This window comes from Notolepis coatsorum (assembly GCF_963971535.1).
Source record: "Notolepis coatsorum genome assembly, chromosome: 15".
NCBI lineage: Eukaryota > Metazoa > Chordata > Actinopteri > Aulopiformes > Paralepididae > Notolepis > Notolepis coatsorum.
The window spans coordinates 28,052,253-28,070,325 of NC_140179.1; the positions used below are offsets into that span (position 1 = coordinate 28,052,253).

The 18,073-nt window shown below is 44.0% G+C and overlaps 1 protein-coding gene across 1 annotated transcript in view; it reads left to right on the forward strand.

Annotated features, from left to right (window-relative positions):
* The window catches only part of tspan12 (tetraspanin 12), a 24,841-nt gene extending 7,579 nt beyond the window's left edge, over positions 1 to 17,262 (forward strand). Inside the window, 2 exon segments of the mRNA XM_084330950.1 lie at positions 1,142 to 1,359; positions 16,916 to 17,262. Of these exon segments, the coding sequence (XP_084187076.1) occupies positions 1,142 to 1,359; positions 16,916 to 17,245 (548 nt within the window). The 3' untranslated portion in view covers positions 17,246 to 17,262.
* Positions 17,263 to 18,073: the final 811 nt, after the last annotated feature.

The following is an 18,073-nucleotide window of genomic DNA, read 5'->3' on the forward strand; positions in this document are numbered from 1 at the left end:
CACCCACACACCCTGCTCACACAATGGAATACACACCACTGTTCAACCCACGCTACATAGCTCCACCGCGATATACGTATATTCACTGTTCATATATACACTGTGTGACCTTTATCCCTGAAACAAGTAAAGAGCATGACCTCCGCCCCTACTAAAGTTGCTCCATAGTCGAGCGGACTGTACGCGGACTGGACTCTGCGAGGTCCGCTCAGACGCTTTGAGCTTTCATAGTCGAGCGTACCTCCGTGGACGTCTGCGGACCAATTTCCTACAGTTTCACCCCAGTTTACAAATTTTTTCCCACGCTGTTCAACTACTGTCACGTCGTCGTCGTCATCCGATGTCAAAATAAAGAGTCTATGTTATCGCTGTTTCCAATATTTCGAAATAAAACTGGCAGTTTTGCACACTTCATTTAGAAAAGCCATTCAAACATCTCAAGCCCTACTCTCACTTGGCACAGAGCGAGTGGTCAGAGTAAAATGCAGATCGGCGTCACATTAAATGCAGGTCGATGTCAACCAAAACGCAGAGCAGCCTTTTATGTGACACCAAGTGAGCTGCGCGGACGTCCGCGCATTAGAAAATGGGAGCTTCGCACTTGGAGTCCACTTTGGGTCCGCTTTGAGTCCGCACGAGTCCGCTCCGTGTACGGTCCGCTCGACTATGTGAGCACCTTAAGGCTGTCCCCGAAGCCTGTTTTTGGGATTCGAACTTCGTCAGTGTTTTTAATTAAAAAAAGAAAAATTCTAAATAAATGTCACTTTTATTTTTTAATAATTATTTTTTAATATAAATATCCTCAAACTAAATCCTCAATTTAATAAAGTGATTAATCTGATTAAATTAGTTTTTTTTTTTATTAAATCAACTTTCCAGCCCCAGCACAGGGAGAAGCCCCAGCCAACTAAATCAATTAAATCAACTTTCTTTTTCTTTTAATACTATAATATTAGTGTAGCCTAATCTTTATCTGCAACTGTGAAGAAAAAGCAGAATGAATAGAATTTTTATTAAAAATTTGAATGTTGATTTAGAATTCGAATGCCAACGTAACGAACGAAGGTTCGAACGTTCGAACGTTTGGGCTCAGCCCTACCTCCATGACCCGGCTCTGCGTTGTGAGAAGATTGACTCACAGAGTTCACGGCGACACTCACAGAGTTCACAGCGACACTCACAGAGTTCACAGCGACACTCACAGAGTTCACAGCGACACTCACAGAGTTCACGGCGACACTCACAGAGTTCACAGCGACACTCACAGAGTTCACGGCGACACTCACAGAGTTCACGGCGACACTCACAGAGTTCACGGCGACACTCACAGAGTTCACAGCGACGCTCACAGAGTTCACAGTGGGTTGGGTACCTTTCAAATTTGAATCGATACCGGTACCCAACGGTACCTTTTTTCTGTACTTTAGTTTAATTGAATTCCAAACTTCAAATAATTTATTATCATTATTATTTATTTAGAACAATTTGTTAATATATATATAATATATAATATTGCAGCTAGCCTTGTCTGCATTTAGCTTTGTAAAGTGTAACAACACTTGCGACCGTTTTCGGCTTGCCATTGCCCTGACTGCTTTGTTGTTGAATCAAGTCAAATCAAGTCAAGTCAAGTCAAGAGTTTTATTTGTCACGGCATACAAGTATACAATGAAATGCGGGTGGTCTTGCCCGCAACAATGTGCAATACAGTGGTACAACATATAATAGAATCCAATAAAAACAACAAAAACAACATTGTGCAATAAACAGGTAACAGGTAACATGGTGGGACATCTCGGTATCTGTACATAGTTATTTACAGAGCATATAGGACATGCTAGGTAGCTTGGTAGTGCAATACACTGTTACTGTTGTTATACTAATTTAAAGTGGCCTTTCCTTTTGGCCATAAGTGTGGGTGTGTGCGGCATGAGTGTGTGCCCGCTCATGTTAAAGTGTTAAAGTGGCTGCTAGTGTGTGAGCGTGCACAGCGTGCGTGTCGTGGGTGTGCTCATGTGTGCTTGTGTGTGGATAGTTCAGTGTTCTGTGGCACTCAGTGTTCATTGTTCAAGGCTCTGATGGCCTGGGGGAAGAAGCTGAGCCTAGTAGCTGGGGGTTCGCAGGCGTCTGCCTGACCTCAGCAGCTGGAACAGGCCTGTTATTGGGGTGGTGGGGGTCTTTCATTATTCTGCAGGCTCTGGATTTGCACCTCTTGTTGTATAGAACCTGCAGGGGAGGTAGTGCAATACCCGTGGTACGCTCGGCTGAGCGCACCACTCTCTGTAGGGCCTTCTTGTCCTGTGCCGTGCTGTTTCCATACCAGGCAGTGATGTTTCCGGTCAAGATGCTCTCTACAGCTCCTGAGTAGAAGACTGGAGTATCTTCCCCGATACTCTGAACTTCCTTAACTGTCTCAGGTGGTAGAGGCGCTGCTTCGCCTTCTTTACGACTGTGTCTATGTGTGTTGACCATGTCAGATCCTCTGAGATGTGGACCCCCAGGTACTTAAAGCTGCTCACCCTGTCCACGGTAGCCCCGTTTATCATCAGTGGTGTGTGTGTCTCCTGCTGTCCTCTCCTATAATCCACGATCAGCTCCTTGGTTTTACCAATGTTCAGGAGCAGGCTGTTGTCCTGGCACCAGCGTTCCAGTACCTCAACCTCCTCCCGGTAGGCCTTCTCGTCGTTGTCCGAGATCAGCCCCACCACCACTGTGTTGTCTGCGAACTTCACTATGGAGTTGGAGCTGAACTTGGCCACACAATCGTGTGTGTAGAGTGAGTACAGCAGGGGGCTCAGAACACAGCCCTGGGGGGACCCGATGCTCAGGGTGATGGTGTTGGAGGTCTGACCCCCCCACCCTGACCGCCTGGGGTCTTTCGCTCAGAAAGTCCAGTACCCAGGCGCTCAGGGCGGAGCTCAGACCCAGCTCGATCAGCTTGTCCACCAGTCTGGTGGGGACTATGGTGTTGAACGCTGAGCTGTAGTCAATGAACAACAGTCTCACATAGCCCCCCTTCTGACGGTCAAGGTGAGAGATGGTGCTGTGCAGTACCTGGGAGACTGCGTTGTCAGTGGACCTGTTTGTCCTGTATGCAAATTGCATAGGGTCCATATCACTGGGGAGGGAGGCACAAATGTGGTCCTTGACCAGCCTCTCGAAACATTTCATGACCACAGAGGTGAGTGCCACCGGTCTGTAGTCATTGAGACATGTTGGGGAGGGTTTCTTCGGTACAGGGATGATGGTAGACATCTTGAAGCAGGCAGGGACCACTGACTCCGCCAGGGATTGATTAAATATGGCGGTGAACACCGGGGGCTAGCTGGTTGGCACAGGACTTAAGTATGCGTCCTGTTATACCATCTGGGCCTAGGTAAGCGTGTATTGTGTGGTGTCATGTGAACGTTGACGTGAACGTGCGGCACACTTCGTAGGTTTCGTTTAGCTGTAAACGAAACGTTGCGTTTATTTTAGATAGATAGATAGATAGACAGAGAGACAGAGGGAGAGAGAGGAAGAGAGAGGAGACAGAGGAAGATAGAGATAGACAGAGAGAGAGAGACAGAGAGAGAGACAGAGAGAGAGACAGAGGAAGAGAGATAGAGGAAGAGAGAGAGACAGAGAGAGAGAGAGACAGAGAGAGACAGAGAGAGAGAGACAGAGAGAGAGACAGAGAGAGAGACATAGAGAGAGACAGAGAGAGACAGAGACATAGAGAGAGAGAGAGAGAGAGAGGAGAGAGAGAGAGAGAGAGAGAGAGAGAGAGAGAGAGAGAGGAGAGAGAGAGAGAGAGAGAGAGAGAGAGAGAGAGAGAGAGAGAGGGGAAGAGAGTACTTTTCTCGCTGTTTGAGCTGGACAGCAAATTATTCTCAGCACAATCAACTCAAATGAAAACTGGTCCAGAGGACTGCTCCACTGTTTTAACAGTTTAGTTAACATTAGCAGCTAACATTAGTTTAGGTTTTTACTGTGGCTTGATACATACAGGGATGGCGAGGATGCAAAGCATGTTAGACGCATTGGAGATCCGTTTTTCTTCAACAATCTTCTGGTCATATCCAAAATGCTCCCACACTACTGATTTAAATTGCTTTTTTTTGGCAGATATAAGAGTTCCTTCTGCCGTTTTGGTTTTGACAGCATGTCTCACCCCCCCCCCCCCCCCCCCCCCCCCCCCCTCTCTCTCTAAAATAGTTATTGAATGTTACATTTGGACTTGCATTTCATGCAACTGAGAGGAATTTGAAAGTTGAAATGACAAGCTGTTCAAAATAAACTCTTCTCACGTAGCCTATGTCTGCATTTTGAGGGAGGGGTGAGGGGGTCGGGGGGTTGGCCCGCCAAGTCATTTGAATCCTATAAAGTGGACCGGGCAGAAAATGAATTGGGAACCCCTGGGTTAGAGGGTTTAGTGTTTCCCCTAGGATAATTTTCAGGGGGGGGGTGGTAGGCCCCCGCCAAAACTACCAGTGTTGTCGTGGGGCGCGCGTGTCACGGATACGTGGTGTCAACAGTGTCGTCATAGACGCGCGCAGTAAAGGTTTAAAATATCAACATTATCTGCCCATCCTCAGTAAATATCAAACTTTCAAAGACCAGAGTTGGGATGGGCATGCGCGCACACACACACACAGAAAGGGAGAATTGCTTATATGAACTTTCCAGTTCATATATCAACTTATACTATCCAGTTCGTTTTTATATAATTTAGCTAGCTCGCCAACGTTACTGTGATATATTTTTTTATTATCATTTTTTCAGGGGAGGCGGGCCAGCCCCGCCAAGGCAATGGTAGGGGAAACACTGGGGTTGTTTGTTCAATTCCATTTTGGGGCTTGATTTTGTGTTTTGGAGAAGGAGCCCAAAGGAAACAGTAAATGATGCCCCTTTAGAGGAGTACGCCAACACCAGGGACTCCTCTCAGGGTCTCCAAGGTCACTGCACACAACAGAACTCAGAGTTCTGCTTTTACAATTTATGTATTTTCACACAAAAGGCACGTTCAGTCTCTCCTGCACTGTAAGAAAAAAAGCTGCAAGAAAACGGTAAATGTCTGGCATCAATGGTTTCCAAATACTTACTGTCAAATTACAGTAAAATCAAATACATTTACAGATTACAACCTTTTTTTAATGGTTAATATTTTGATAAAAGGTAATTTACTGTATTTGTATGGTATTTACACTTAAAGTAGAAAAACAAAGGTAATCTGTAAAATAAATTTTTTTCTTAATTAGTATAACCATATCGTGAACAATTATACAGCCCTGGCCTATTTAATTGTATAATTCTATTCTATTGTGCTTCTATTTTAATTGACTTTATACCATTTAATTTTATTCTATTATTTTGATTTCTCTTCAGATATATACGTCAGATTTGTAATAATCCCTGCCCTCGGTTGGTTTCATCGGCCCGTCGACAAGAGGGTGACATTGCCGTCGGTACGCTCCACGGCTAAAGTTGTAACCATTTCAACCGAGAGCGCCTCCAAAAAAGCGCCACTTAAAAACGCAAGGCGCGTAAGTATGAAGGAGACGCCTGTCGCGACAAAACCATTGGAAACCGTAGAAGAAAGGCACAGGCACGTTGAAAAAAGACGTCCTAATATGTTTTGAGTACATATCAAGAGCTCATTCAAGAACACGCTATAAGAATGCTTGAGGGTCGAGTGGCTCAGTGGGGGCTAAACGACCTCACCAGGTATTCGGGGTTAAAGGTCAAAGCTGCACGCTGGCTCGCACATTCTGAATATGTTTTTGAAAGCCAGCATCCAGAAGAGAGATTTAAAACCTCAGGGAGAGTTACGAGCCGGGAGCGTGAGGCGGCCCGGCGTGATGGATGGGTCGGCGTGGACCCTGGGTACACCACGGGCCGTAAGTCTTAAGGCGGTTTGTTGTTGTTTGGGCTCGGGAAACTGAACAATAATTATGATGTTATTAAAGTGCAGACTTTCGGCTTTCATTTGAGGGTGAACCGTGTAGGAATTGTAGCCCTTTTTATACATTGCCCCTGTCCACCTATTGTGGGGGACATACAAATTAATATAAACGTATAGTAATAGTTGTCATATTTAATACTTTGTAATCAGTGACTGCAATAATGACCCTTATGATGGTAGCGACGCAAAAGATGATGGAAATACCATGATATTATGATATTACCATTGGTGTCATGGTTTAAATGAGATTATACTGTACCACGGTATTACCATTGGTGTCATGGTTTAAATCAGATTAATCAGATTAATCAACACTGAATCAATGTTTTTATGTTGGAAAAGCAACATTGAGCTGACAATTAAATGTTAACAAAAAAAAGAAAGAGAGAAAAAAAAGAGAGAGAGAGAGAGAGAGAGAGAGGGGGGAGACACAGGGATATAGTGACAGGGAGAGAGAGAGAGAGAGAGAGAGAGAGATAGAGAGAGATAGAGAGAGAGAGAGAGAGAGAGAGAGAGAGAGAGAGAGAGAGAGAGAGAGAGAGAGAGAGAGAGAGAGAGAGAGAGAGAGACAGAGAGAGAGAGACAGAGACAGAGTTCCGCTGAATCAGCTCTTTATACACTCTGGGCTCCATCTCCCTATTTTACATCTCAATCACTGGACTAACCCCAACTAACTGAACACACGCCCACACCCACACACGCGCGCGCACACACACACACACACACACACACACACACACACACACACACACACACACACGCACACGCACACGCACACACACGCACACACACACAAACATGAACACACACATGTTTCACCGCATTTGCATTTCCATCTTGAAAAGTCATGCTGCTACGACTGAGCAAACAAACTTAAAGCGCATCACTTCCTGTGTGCTGTACGTCCAATCAGACCACCAGCATTTAAAACAGCAAAAGTAGCAAATGTAAAAGGGCTCAGGAAGTGGCTAAAGATGGAATCACTATTGTGTCTCAATCAGCTATACAGCCATACAGCTATACAGCCATACAGTGATACAGCCATACAGTGATACAGCTAGCTATATAGTGATACAGTTCAAGTTCAAGTTTAAAGTTTGTTTTTTATTTGTCAGAACAAAATACAGTATACTTTATAATGAAATGCTTGTTTCTTCTGAGCCCCTGGGAGTGTGCTACATACAGTAAAGAGAAAGTAAGTAAAAACATTAACACATTGTCTGCCACGCCCCTTCCGGGAAGTGCATAGGCCTTGCCACCCATTAACCCATGTAAGCGCTCACCTTGTTTGTAGAGCTAAACCTATATTTTATATTATAGCTATGGATCTAATAACGCTGTCGATTGTCAGTGGGTTTCTTCCGGACAACGTGCAAAAAACAGATTATTTTTTCATCTATACATTTCCGTTTTATACCGTGGTGAATATGAGTATAGTTGTAGAGTGATACTGTGTAATTCCAGGGAACTCAAAACAGCCCTTTAGTAAATCCACTTATCACACTGCCATTTTTCCGCTGATTATCGAATCATCCTGGGATCAACGCTAGATTATTGGTATTGTGTTTCCTCGTGCACGCACATTCGTGAACCGGCCAACAGCACGCACACACACACACACACATACACACACTGCAATCGCAGGAAAGAAATGATCGGATCAACGCAATATTGATAATATTGCATCCTTACCTTGTAAATGATGTACTGCAAAAAGAATAATCCAATTATCTGATCGCCATTCCAAATAGTGGTCGCGGAAGTCTGTCCCACGTTATCCAGCATTGCACAGGGACGGGTGGGCGGATGAACTTGTCGAGGCAACCGTGGTGACCGGAGTGTTTAGGACCCGCCCCCACGCCGCAGCTCGGTAGAGAAAAGAAATCACATTGTTACAAATGGAGTGCAATAGGGGCTGCAAGGCGTTAGGGGCGGTATCGCACCGTTGCGGTCTCAGGCAGAGTGCAACACAGTCCTACACCATAGCAGATTAATTATGAATGGGAATAGCGAATAAAAGCAATAACGATCACAACAACGAGTTGCGCTATTCGATTGGCGGGTAACAACGAGTTAACTCGTCATTGGTGTCCATTGTGTTGAGAAGTAAAAAGTAGGTAAAGTCAATATACATATATACAATATACAATACAGAGGAAAATGAGTAAGAGTGAGGTTAGGTAGAATGCAGAGGTACAGCCATACAGTGATACAACCATACAGCCATACAGTGATACAACCATACAGCCATACAGTGATACAACCATACAGCCATACAGCCATACAGCCATACAGCCATACAGTGATACTGGGCTGCTCACTAAGGTCTAATGTGAGCCGGATGCATGCCCGCCTCTCTTGGCTTAACGTTGAAAATAGATTGTCTTTTAATATACTTGTGCTGTTCAAGTTGGTCATGAGCAGTAAAACTCCTGTTTTTATACATAATCAGATTGTTTTTAGTAATACTGTGCACGAGCATTACACTAGAGGTTCCAGTAGTGGGCAGCTTGAATTGCCAGGTCCTAGAACCAGCGCTTTGGGGAGATCTTTTATTTTTAGAGCATTAACTCTTTGGAATGGCCTGCCTCGGAACCTCTGCTGCATTTACAGTAGATTCACTTTTAAAAAGAATCTTAATTTGTTTTTAAATTGTTTTTAACACTGTAAAGTAATTTTTTTTGTTTTTGTTTTACACTAATGTAATTTTAGCTATCTTAATTGTTACAGTAGTTTCATTATGCATTGTGTGTACTGACCTTTAATCATTTAATAGTGATTGTTTTTGTATGTTTTTTTGTGTGTGGACCCAGGAAGACTAGCTGGTTGCTATCGCACCAGCTAATGGGGATCCCTAATAAAATAAAATCATACAGCCATACAACCATACAGTGATACAACCATACAGCTATACAACCATACAGTGATACAGCCATACAACCATACAGTGATACAGCCATACATCCATACAGTGATACAGCCATACATCCATACAGTGATACAGCCATACAGCCATACAGTGATACAGCCATACATCCATACAGTGATACAGTCATACAGCCATACAGTGATACAGCCATACAGCCATACATCCATACAGTGATACAGCCATACAGCCATACAATGATACAGCCATACATCCATACAGTGATACAGCCATACAGTGATACAGCCATACAGCCATACATCCATACAGTGATACAGCCATACAGCCATACAGTGATACAGCCATACATACATACAGTGATACAGCCATACAGCCATACAGTGATACAGCCATACAGTGATACAGCCATACACCCATACAGTGATACAGCCATACAGCCATACATCCATACAGTGATACAGCCATACAGCCATACAGTGATACAGCCATACAGCCATACATCCATACAGGTATACAGTGATACAGCCATACAGTGATACAGCCATACATCCATACAGTGATACAGCCATACATCCATACAGTGATACAGCCATACAGCCATACAGTGATACAGTGATACAGACATACAGCCATACAGTGATACAGTGATACAGTGATACAGTGATACAGTGATACAACCATACAGCCATACAGCCATACAGCCATACAGTGATACAGTCATACAGTCATACAGTGATACAGCCATACAGCCATACAGTCATACAGTGATACAGTCATACAGTGATACAGCCATACAGCCATACCATGATACAGCCATACAGCCATACAGTCATACAGTGATACAGTCATACAGTGATACAGCCATACAGTGATACAGTGATACAGCCATACAGTGATACAGCCATACAGTCATACAGTCATACAGTGATACAGCCATACAGCCATACAGTCATACAGTGATACAGTGATACAGTGATACAGTCATACCGTGATACAGCCATACAGTGATACAGCCATACAGTGATACAGTCATACAGTCATACAGTCATACAGTGATACAGCCATAGTGATACAGTCATACAGTGATACAGCCATACAGTGATACAGTGATACAGTCATACAGTGATACAGCCATACAGCCATACAGTGATACAGCCATACAGTGATACAGCCATACAGTGATACAGTCATACAGTGATACAGCCATACAGCCATACAGTGATACAGCCATACAGTCATACAGTGATACAGCCAAACAGCCATACAGTGATACAGCCATACAGTGATACAGCCATACAGTGATACAGCCAAAACAGTCATACAGTGATACAGTCATACAGTGATACAGTCATACAGTCATACAGTGATACAGTCATACAGTGATACAGCCATACAGTGATACAGTCATACAGTGATACAGTGATACAGTCATACAGTGATACAGTGATACAGTCATACAGTGATACAGTGATACAGCCATACAGTCATACAGTGATACAGCCATACAACGTAGCATTTATTTACATGGGATTACTTATTAAAGGGGCACTTTGTCAAAAAATCACAATGATTTATTTTGTACATAATCTCACACACATCCAAAAACTAGCTTTGCCCACATTCATTTAGTTTTACCGTCTGTAGTGTGGTAGTGAAAGGGTTAACCTGCTGTAGTGTGGTAGTGAAGGGGTTAACCTTCTGTATTGTCGCAGTGAAAGGGTTAACCATTTGGTAGTGTGGTAGTGAAAGGGTTAACCTTCCGTATTGTCGCAGTGAAAGGGTTAACCATTTGGTAGTGTGGTAGTGAAAGGCATTTGGTAGTGTGGCAGTGAAAGGGTTAAAGATACAAAAAGCATTATCCCTGCTCCATGGCCCTTCCTATTACAGCACAATCTGATATTGTTGTCAAAAATATCGAAGTATCGATACATATCGATACTGAATATTTACAGCAGAAGTGCTGTTTGGAAGTACTTCGGGTTTGAAGTAAACAACGAAGGACAAGCTAAAGATGCCACGATGCCCATTTGCAAGCGGTGTTACAGAGCAGTGCCAACGAAAGGTTCAGTTCAGTTCAGAGTTTTTATTTGCCACATGGAATAATACAATCATAGTTTCTTCATAAAAAAATCATAAATAGTCATTCCATGGACAAAAGGAGCAGGAAGAAGAATAAATAAATAAATAAAACACCTCAAATATGGCAAAACACCTGAAGGACCGGCACGCGGATCTCCATAAAGAAATGAAAGAGGTTTGTGACAGCTGCTCTTTCAACGTCACTGTGACTGAAGCATTAAACCATTAACTCTAGTTTAATACATGATACGTTGTCTACTGATGGCGCATAATATCAACAGCTGATTCGTTGTTAGTAACGTTACAGCTATTAGCTAACGTTAGCTACTGCTAGTCGTTCCTCCGTTAGCTTATGCTAGCTAGCCGGCCACCTTTATAATTCACAATATAATTACTGCATGGAAACGGAGTAACATTACGTTTAAACGTTATGTCGAGGTCATACAATACTACACTCGACATGAGGTTAACGTTACCAGCTCCGGAGAAATCTCTCTCTCTCATTCTCTCATTCTCTCATTCTCTCTCTCTCTCTCTCTCTCTCTCTCTCTCTCTCTCTCTCTCTCTCTCTCTCTCTCTCTCTCTCTCTCTGGCAGGTACATGCAACACAGATTACAGTGTTTACATCTGTCTGCTTGAGAAAATACCATGTTCTGCATCTGCAATAAAAATTATTGAAGTGAGATGAACAGTTATTTTAAATGTGTGATCTAAAGAAAACAAAGGGTTTTAAAAAGTGTTTATATTTATCTTTTCTTATAGTACCAGAGAGAAGCTGAGGAGAATCAACCAGCAACAAAAGCTAAATTTGTTTAAAAAAAATATATATATATATAAATTATATATATATTATTATTTTTTATTATTTTTAATTTTTTTGGTATCGAAATGGTATCGAAGTATCGATACTTTTCAAGGTATCGTATCGAAGTCGAAATTCCCAGTATCGTGACAACACTACACTCTGAGCAGAAATCTCAGATAGGCCAGCAATGTGCGTACACATACACACACACACACACACACACACACACACACAACACACACACACACACACACACACACACACACACACACACACACACACACACACACACACACACACACACACACACACCACGTCCCATCTCTGATCCCTCAGCTTGTCACCTGTCTGTGTTTACCTCGTAGCCCCGAGCAACAGGCCACGCCCCTCTCACCTCGCTATCCTCTTCCCACCCTCCTAGTTGTATCTCTCTCTCCTTATCTCTGTCTCTCTGTGTCTTCCTCCCCCCCCCCCCCCCTCTCTCTCTCTCTCTCTCTCTCTCTCTCTCTCCTCTCTCTCTCTCTCTCTCTATCTCTCTCTCTCTCTCTCTCCATATATCTGTCTCTCTGTCTCTCTCTTTCCTTATCTCTGTCTCTCTGTGTCTTCCTCCCCCCCCCTCTCTCTCTCTCTCTCTCTCTCTCTCTCTCTCTCTCTCTCTCTCTCTCTCTCTCTCTCTCTCTCTCTCTCTCTCTCTCTCTCTCTCTCTCTCTCTCCTCTCTCTCTCTCTCTCTCTCTCTCTCTCTCCATATATCTGTCTCTCTCTCCATATCTCTGTATCTGTGGCTTCCCCTTTGTCTCTCTCTCTCTCCATATATCTGTCTCTCTCCATATCTCTGTAACTGTCTTCCCCTCTGTCTCTCTCTCTCCATATATCTGTCTATCTGTGTCTCCCCCTCTGTCTCTCTCCATATCTCTCTCAAACCATCTCAACTGTCACCCACACAACAGCCCCCTCTCTCCCTATCTTTCTCTCTCCCGACACATATGTATATCAACCCCCCCCCCCCTCTCTCTCCCTCCCCTCCCTCCTGTCCTGGGTCAGTCCTTGTGTGGTCTGGTACAGACTGCCAGCCTACCATTGTCACCTGGGTGAGAGGGGCTGGGGCTATGCAGGCTGTCCCTGTCCCAGTGCCCAACCAAACACACCTGGACAAACCTGGGCGGGATGTGTGTGTGTGAGTGTGTGTGTGTGTGTGTGTGTGTGTGTGTGTGTGTGTGTCTGTTTGTGGAGAGGATGAGTCAGCATTAAAGGGAGTCAATGTGTGGGAAATGTGGGAAAGAGGACACCTCTCTCTCTCTACTGTCGGCCCTCCTCTTGTCTTTCTCTCTACCTGTCTCCCCTCCTCTTGTCTCTCTCACTCTCTCTCTCGCTCTCTCTTTCTCTACCTGTCTCCCCTCCTCTTGTCTCTCTCTCTCTCTCGCTCTCTCTACCTGTCTCCCCTCCTCTTGTCTCTGTCTCTCTCTCTCTCCTCTCTCTCTCTCTCTCTCTCTCTCTCTCTCTCTCTCTCTCTCTCTCTCTCTCTCTCTCCCCCTCCCCCCCTCTCTCTCTGCTGTAGTAGAGTGGTAGACTAACTTATCCTGGCATGCAGCACCAGAAAGCGAACAGCCCCCTGGCACAAAGTGATGAACCACTCGCCCCACAATACACTCTCTTTGCATTCCTCATCACTCTCTGTCTCTGTCCCCTCTCTCTCTCTCCCTCGCTCTATCTCTCTCTCTGTCTCTCTCTCTCTCTTTCTCTGTCCCCTCTCTCTCTCCATCTCTCTATCTCTACATCTCTTTTTCTTTGTCCCCTATCTCTCTCTCCATCTCTCTTTCTCTCTCCACCTTTCTTTCTCTTTTCCCTCTCTTTCTCCCCCTCTCTCTCTCTGTCTTTCTCTTTCCCCTCTCTCTCTCACCCTCTCTCTCTCTGTGGGTGTCTCTCTCTCTGTCTCTATCTCTTTATATAATAGAATAGAATAGAAGTACTTTATTGATCCTGAGGGAAATTCAACACAGATCGCTCACAATAAACATTAGGTAGATAAGAATAAAAATACAGTCAGGGATATACATTCTAAAATATACAGCCAAAAATATACAGTAATATACAGTCAAATGTACAGTAATAAATGTAAAAATTGTAAATGTCAATGTAAAAAGTAAAAAGTCCAGGAGTTTGTACTAGACTTTTACTTGTCTGTCTCTCTCTGTCACTGTATATAGTGTCTATATTGTGTATATAGTGTGTATAGTGTGTCTATAGTGGGTCTAACAGTGGTTCAGTATTGACAAAGCCTACAGTACTTTGCTGGAACAATTCATTTTGCACGTACTGTATACAGTACGTGTGTATGCGCGCACTGCGGGAGGTGGCCAGAAGCGTGCAACTAGCCAACTACTATATTACTACTATATTAATACAGTATATTCCACTATATAGCTATAGGTGCTGTATGATGACAATACATTTGATTCCTATCTAATTTTGATCCATCGCAAATCGCTCCAGCGCTTGAATATGGCCGGGGGATCCGATGCAGACCCACGGCTCTCGTATTATAATGAGCCCGTGAGGCGTGTCTCTGTATGCGAGAACGCGCATCCAGTTTAGAATGAGTGGGATTCACCATTCAAAAACCTGGGTAAGAACAGATTTGGACTTTAACACTTTGAGTGCCACTCACGAGATATCTCGGGTTTTTAATAGTGACGTTGAATGCTACTCACGAGATTTCTCTGATTTTAAATTTTTTTTTGCGATCTGAAAAATGATTGCATCACCCGAGCCTACCCGAGTATAGCCGAGCGGCGCCGGCGATCACGGTGGAAAAAAGCGCCCCCTGTCGTCTCCCAGATGACATAAGTGATTTTGGAATGGACTCAATGAAAATGAATGGGGAAAAAAATCCGGTACTCCACATTTTCCAGTCCACTGATCCAGCTGGGGTTACCACAGTTCATTCTGGAACCTCAGATCCCCGCTGATCATGGAGTTCTACAGTATCGCGTTGGATCCATACACGTATCGATTTTTTCGAATGGTGATCAGGAATTGGAATATACCAGTTGGATACCATCTGATGTCAGGTAAGGACTCTATGTTATCAGTGTTTGGATAATCAGAGTAAGTTTGATGAAGATATAGGCTGTGGAAATCAAGGAAATCAACGAGGCGATTATCCGTGCGCGGCCGTAATGTGCTTGCGTGCACGTATAATATTGATCATCTAGCGTTTATTTGAAAACGATTCATAAAAAGGCAGACGAATATCAACGTTGTGGAATATTCCACTAAAAGACGATTTTCATAGAATGCTCCAGAATGAGCTGTTTTTTATATCAAAACGGGGGCTTTTCTAACTGCTCTGAAACGGAAACGACGCGATAAAAAAACAATCTGCCTTGACAGCACTGACTGGAAAATAGTCTTTGATAATGCGATGGGCAGATTAGACACATAGCCATAATTTAAAACATAGATTAGGCGATATTAACGTTAACATTGGTGCCGATGGTGGCATTCAGCCGGTAAAAAGGAAAACCAGGCGTGGCGCTCAAAGTGTTAAGAACGGCTTGATGAATGTGGCGGTGGCTTTTCTTATAGTTCTCTTAACAGACAGGTAAGCAAGAATATAAGAAAAATAATAAGAGAGTATTGTTGAATGAGGCCCATGAGTCTCAGGTTAAAAGATTATATGAATTGTTTAATTTATCTTTTAGTAAACATTGAAACCCCGAACACCGCTGGAGGGGATAAGATCACGTTGAACCTCTGGAACATTCAGATTCAGATTCAGAGTTTTATTTGCCACATGGAAGTAATATAATCATACAGTTTTCATACAAAATCATAAATAGTTCTACCATGGGCAAAAGGAGCAGGAAGAAGAATAAATCTTCTGCCCCCTATTCCTAAACTAAACTAAAGTATCACTTGATGGTCGGCGTACAACCTCATTTACACAAAATAATAATTCATACCATATACAAAGAAACAAACAATCTACAGATTAACACATTAATTGCCAAGAACGAGTATACTCGTTATTGCCTGCCATGCGAATATCGAGTTAACTCGTTTTTGGGATCGTTATTTAGTTTATTCGCTATATCTATTCATAATTCATGTCTGCAGACCCTTCAGACCCTGTCTGAGCTGGCAGACGGTCAACACCGCCCTCTACTGCCTTGCGGAGCTATTGCACTCCATTGAAAATGGTCTGGTGTGTTTTCTGAGCCGATCTGAGCCGTGCGGGCGGGGTTTAAATACTCAGACGAGACAGGCCATGGAACACTAATCCCGCCCGCCCGTTCATGTGTAACGCTCGGTAATGTCGGGGACACGATCGCTGTGGATAACTGGAATGGCGATCAGATAATTGGATTATTTTTTTTGCATTACATCAGAGACCAGGTAAGGACTCTATATATAAAACCATGCGTTGATCTGATATTTCTTTCTCCCGCGATCAAAGCTATCTGTGTGGAGTCTGTGTGCGCTGGCTGCGGTGGGGGGGCCCCGCTACGATGGCCATTTCATGTATGCACGAGGAGATATAATAATGATAATCTAGCGTTGATTTCAGGATGATTCGATAATCAGCCGAAAAATTACAACGTGATGATGACTGGATTACACTAAAATGCCTTTTTCTCGTCTTTTCCTGGAATTACTCAAAAGCACCCAAACCATACTCGTATTCAAAACGGTACAAAACGGAAATGTACGGATGAAAAAACTATCTGTTTTGTGCATGTTGACTAGAAGCAACTCACTGACAATCGACGGGTGTATTAGACCCATAGCTATAATATAAGATATATTTTAAGCACTCGCAAATGTCGCAGTCTAAAACTATACCCATTGAATAAAGACCTGGCGCTGAAGGGGGATCAGCGCCCCCTGCTGCTGGCGGTCAATGTGTTAAACAAGAAAATAAAATAATTGACAAATATTACTACATCCTTTAAGCTCGCTATGGAGACAATTCCACAATTTTACACCAATAACTGAAGGACACATCTGTTTAAGTGTGGTACGTGCAAACTGATGTTTAAAATTTTATTTTAAACTCACTTTCTAAATGAAAAATATTTTGTAACTTTTCTGGCGGTATCTTATTTCTTGCCCTAAACACAATGAACACTGTTTGAAACTTAACCATGTCTTCAACATGTGACTTGATGAATGTCCATGTTGTTGTCTGTCCCCCTGCAGGGCTGCGGGCCCAAGATCTACAGCTTCATCCGCGGCACCAAGCAGCTGCAGGTGCTGCGTTTCCTGGGCGTGTCCATCGGCGTGGCGCAGATCCTCGCCATGACGCTCACCCTCACCCTCCTCTGGGCCCTCTACTACGGCCGCAAGCCCCCGGAGCCCCCCGCGCCGCCGCCCGACCCTTCCGCGGCGCCCGGGGGCGACCCCTCCACCACCCCCTCCGTCGTGGTGGTAACCCACGGGCCCTCCGGGACGGACGCGTGGAGCTGCAACACCGCCTCCGCCACCACCCCCAACGGACACAGCCAGTTCGAGATGGAGAGACTGTCGTAGCACAAGGGGGGCGAACCTTCGACCCGGTCGCGGTGTCCGTGCGCGGCGCCCCTCGAGGTTGTGGACGCTTGAAGAAATAGGGTAATGATGAGGGAGGGGGGGAGGGGGTGCAGGTGAAGGACGAGAGACACACAGGTGGAGTCCCTTTCCGTGGAAACGAACACAGAGGTCAGGTCTGGACGTGGTCCTGGGAGCTTTTCCACACCAATGTTTCGGGTTTATTACTCTTTTCCCTTTTTTCAATGGGAATTTCTACGGTGCGATCGGATCGTATGACCTTTCCTGATCTGGGACACTCCGAGGACGCTCTGGGAACGCTCTGGGGGGGGGGGGGGGGGGGACTCCTGTGTCTTCTCCTTCGGAATTGAAAGCACTCTCCTTCTACCGGCTTCATGAAAACGACCACTATATCCACAAGAAGGAGGAAAGAAAATATTTGTTTTGTATTTTTTCTTCCTTTTGTCCACATTGGGATTGTTACCACTGGCACAAAAAAAACATTAAGGGAGAAGAAAAGAAAAGTCTTAATTTAAACAGTTCTCAGTTCTCTTGGAGCCAGTTTTCAACAGACATTGGCAACAAAAGGGACGCTGAGTTATCTTCTAACCTGAGGCGGCTCATCTTAATGAACTTGTGCTACTATGAGTCATGCCGTTTTTTTTTTTTTTTAAACCAGCAGAGTTTATATCGCCTGTCAGAGTTGGTGCATGGTGTTGAATATTTAATACTATTTGTGTTCAAAAGATTTACTGTTTGCCTTTGGTCCCCTTTGCCAGCTGGAGAAAAATGGAATCTATTTAAAAGAAGCGTTGATAATACACTTCTCTC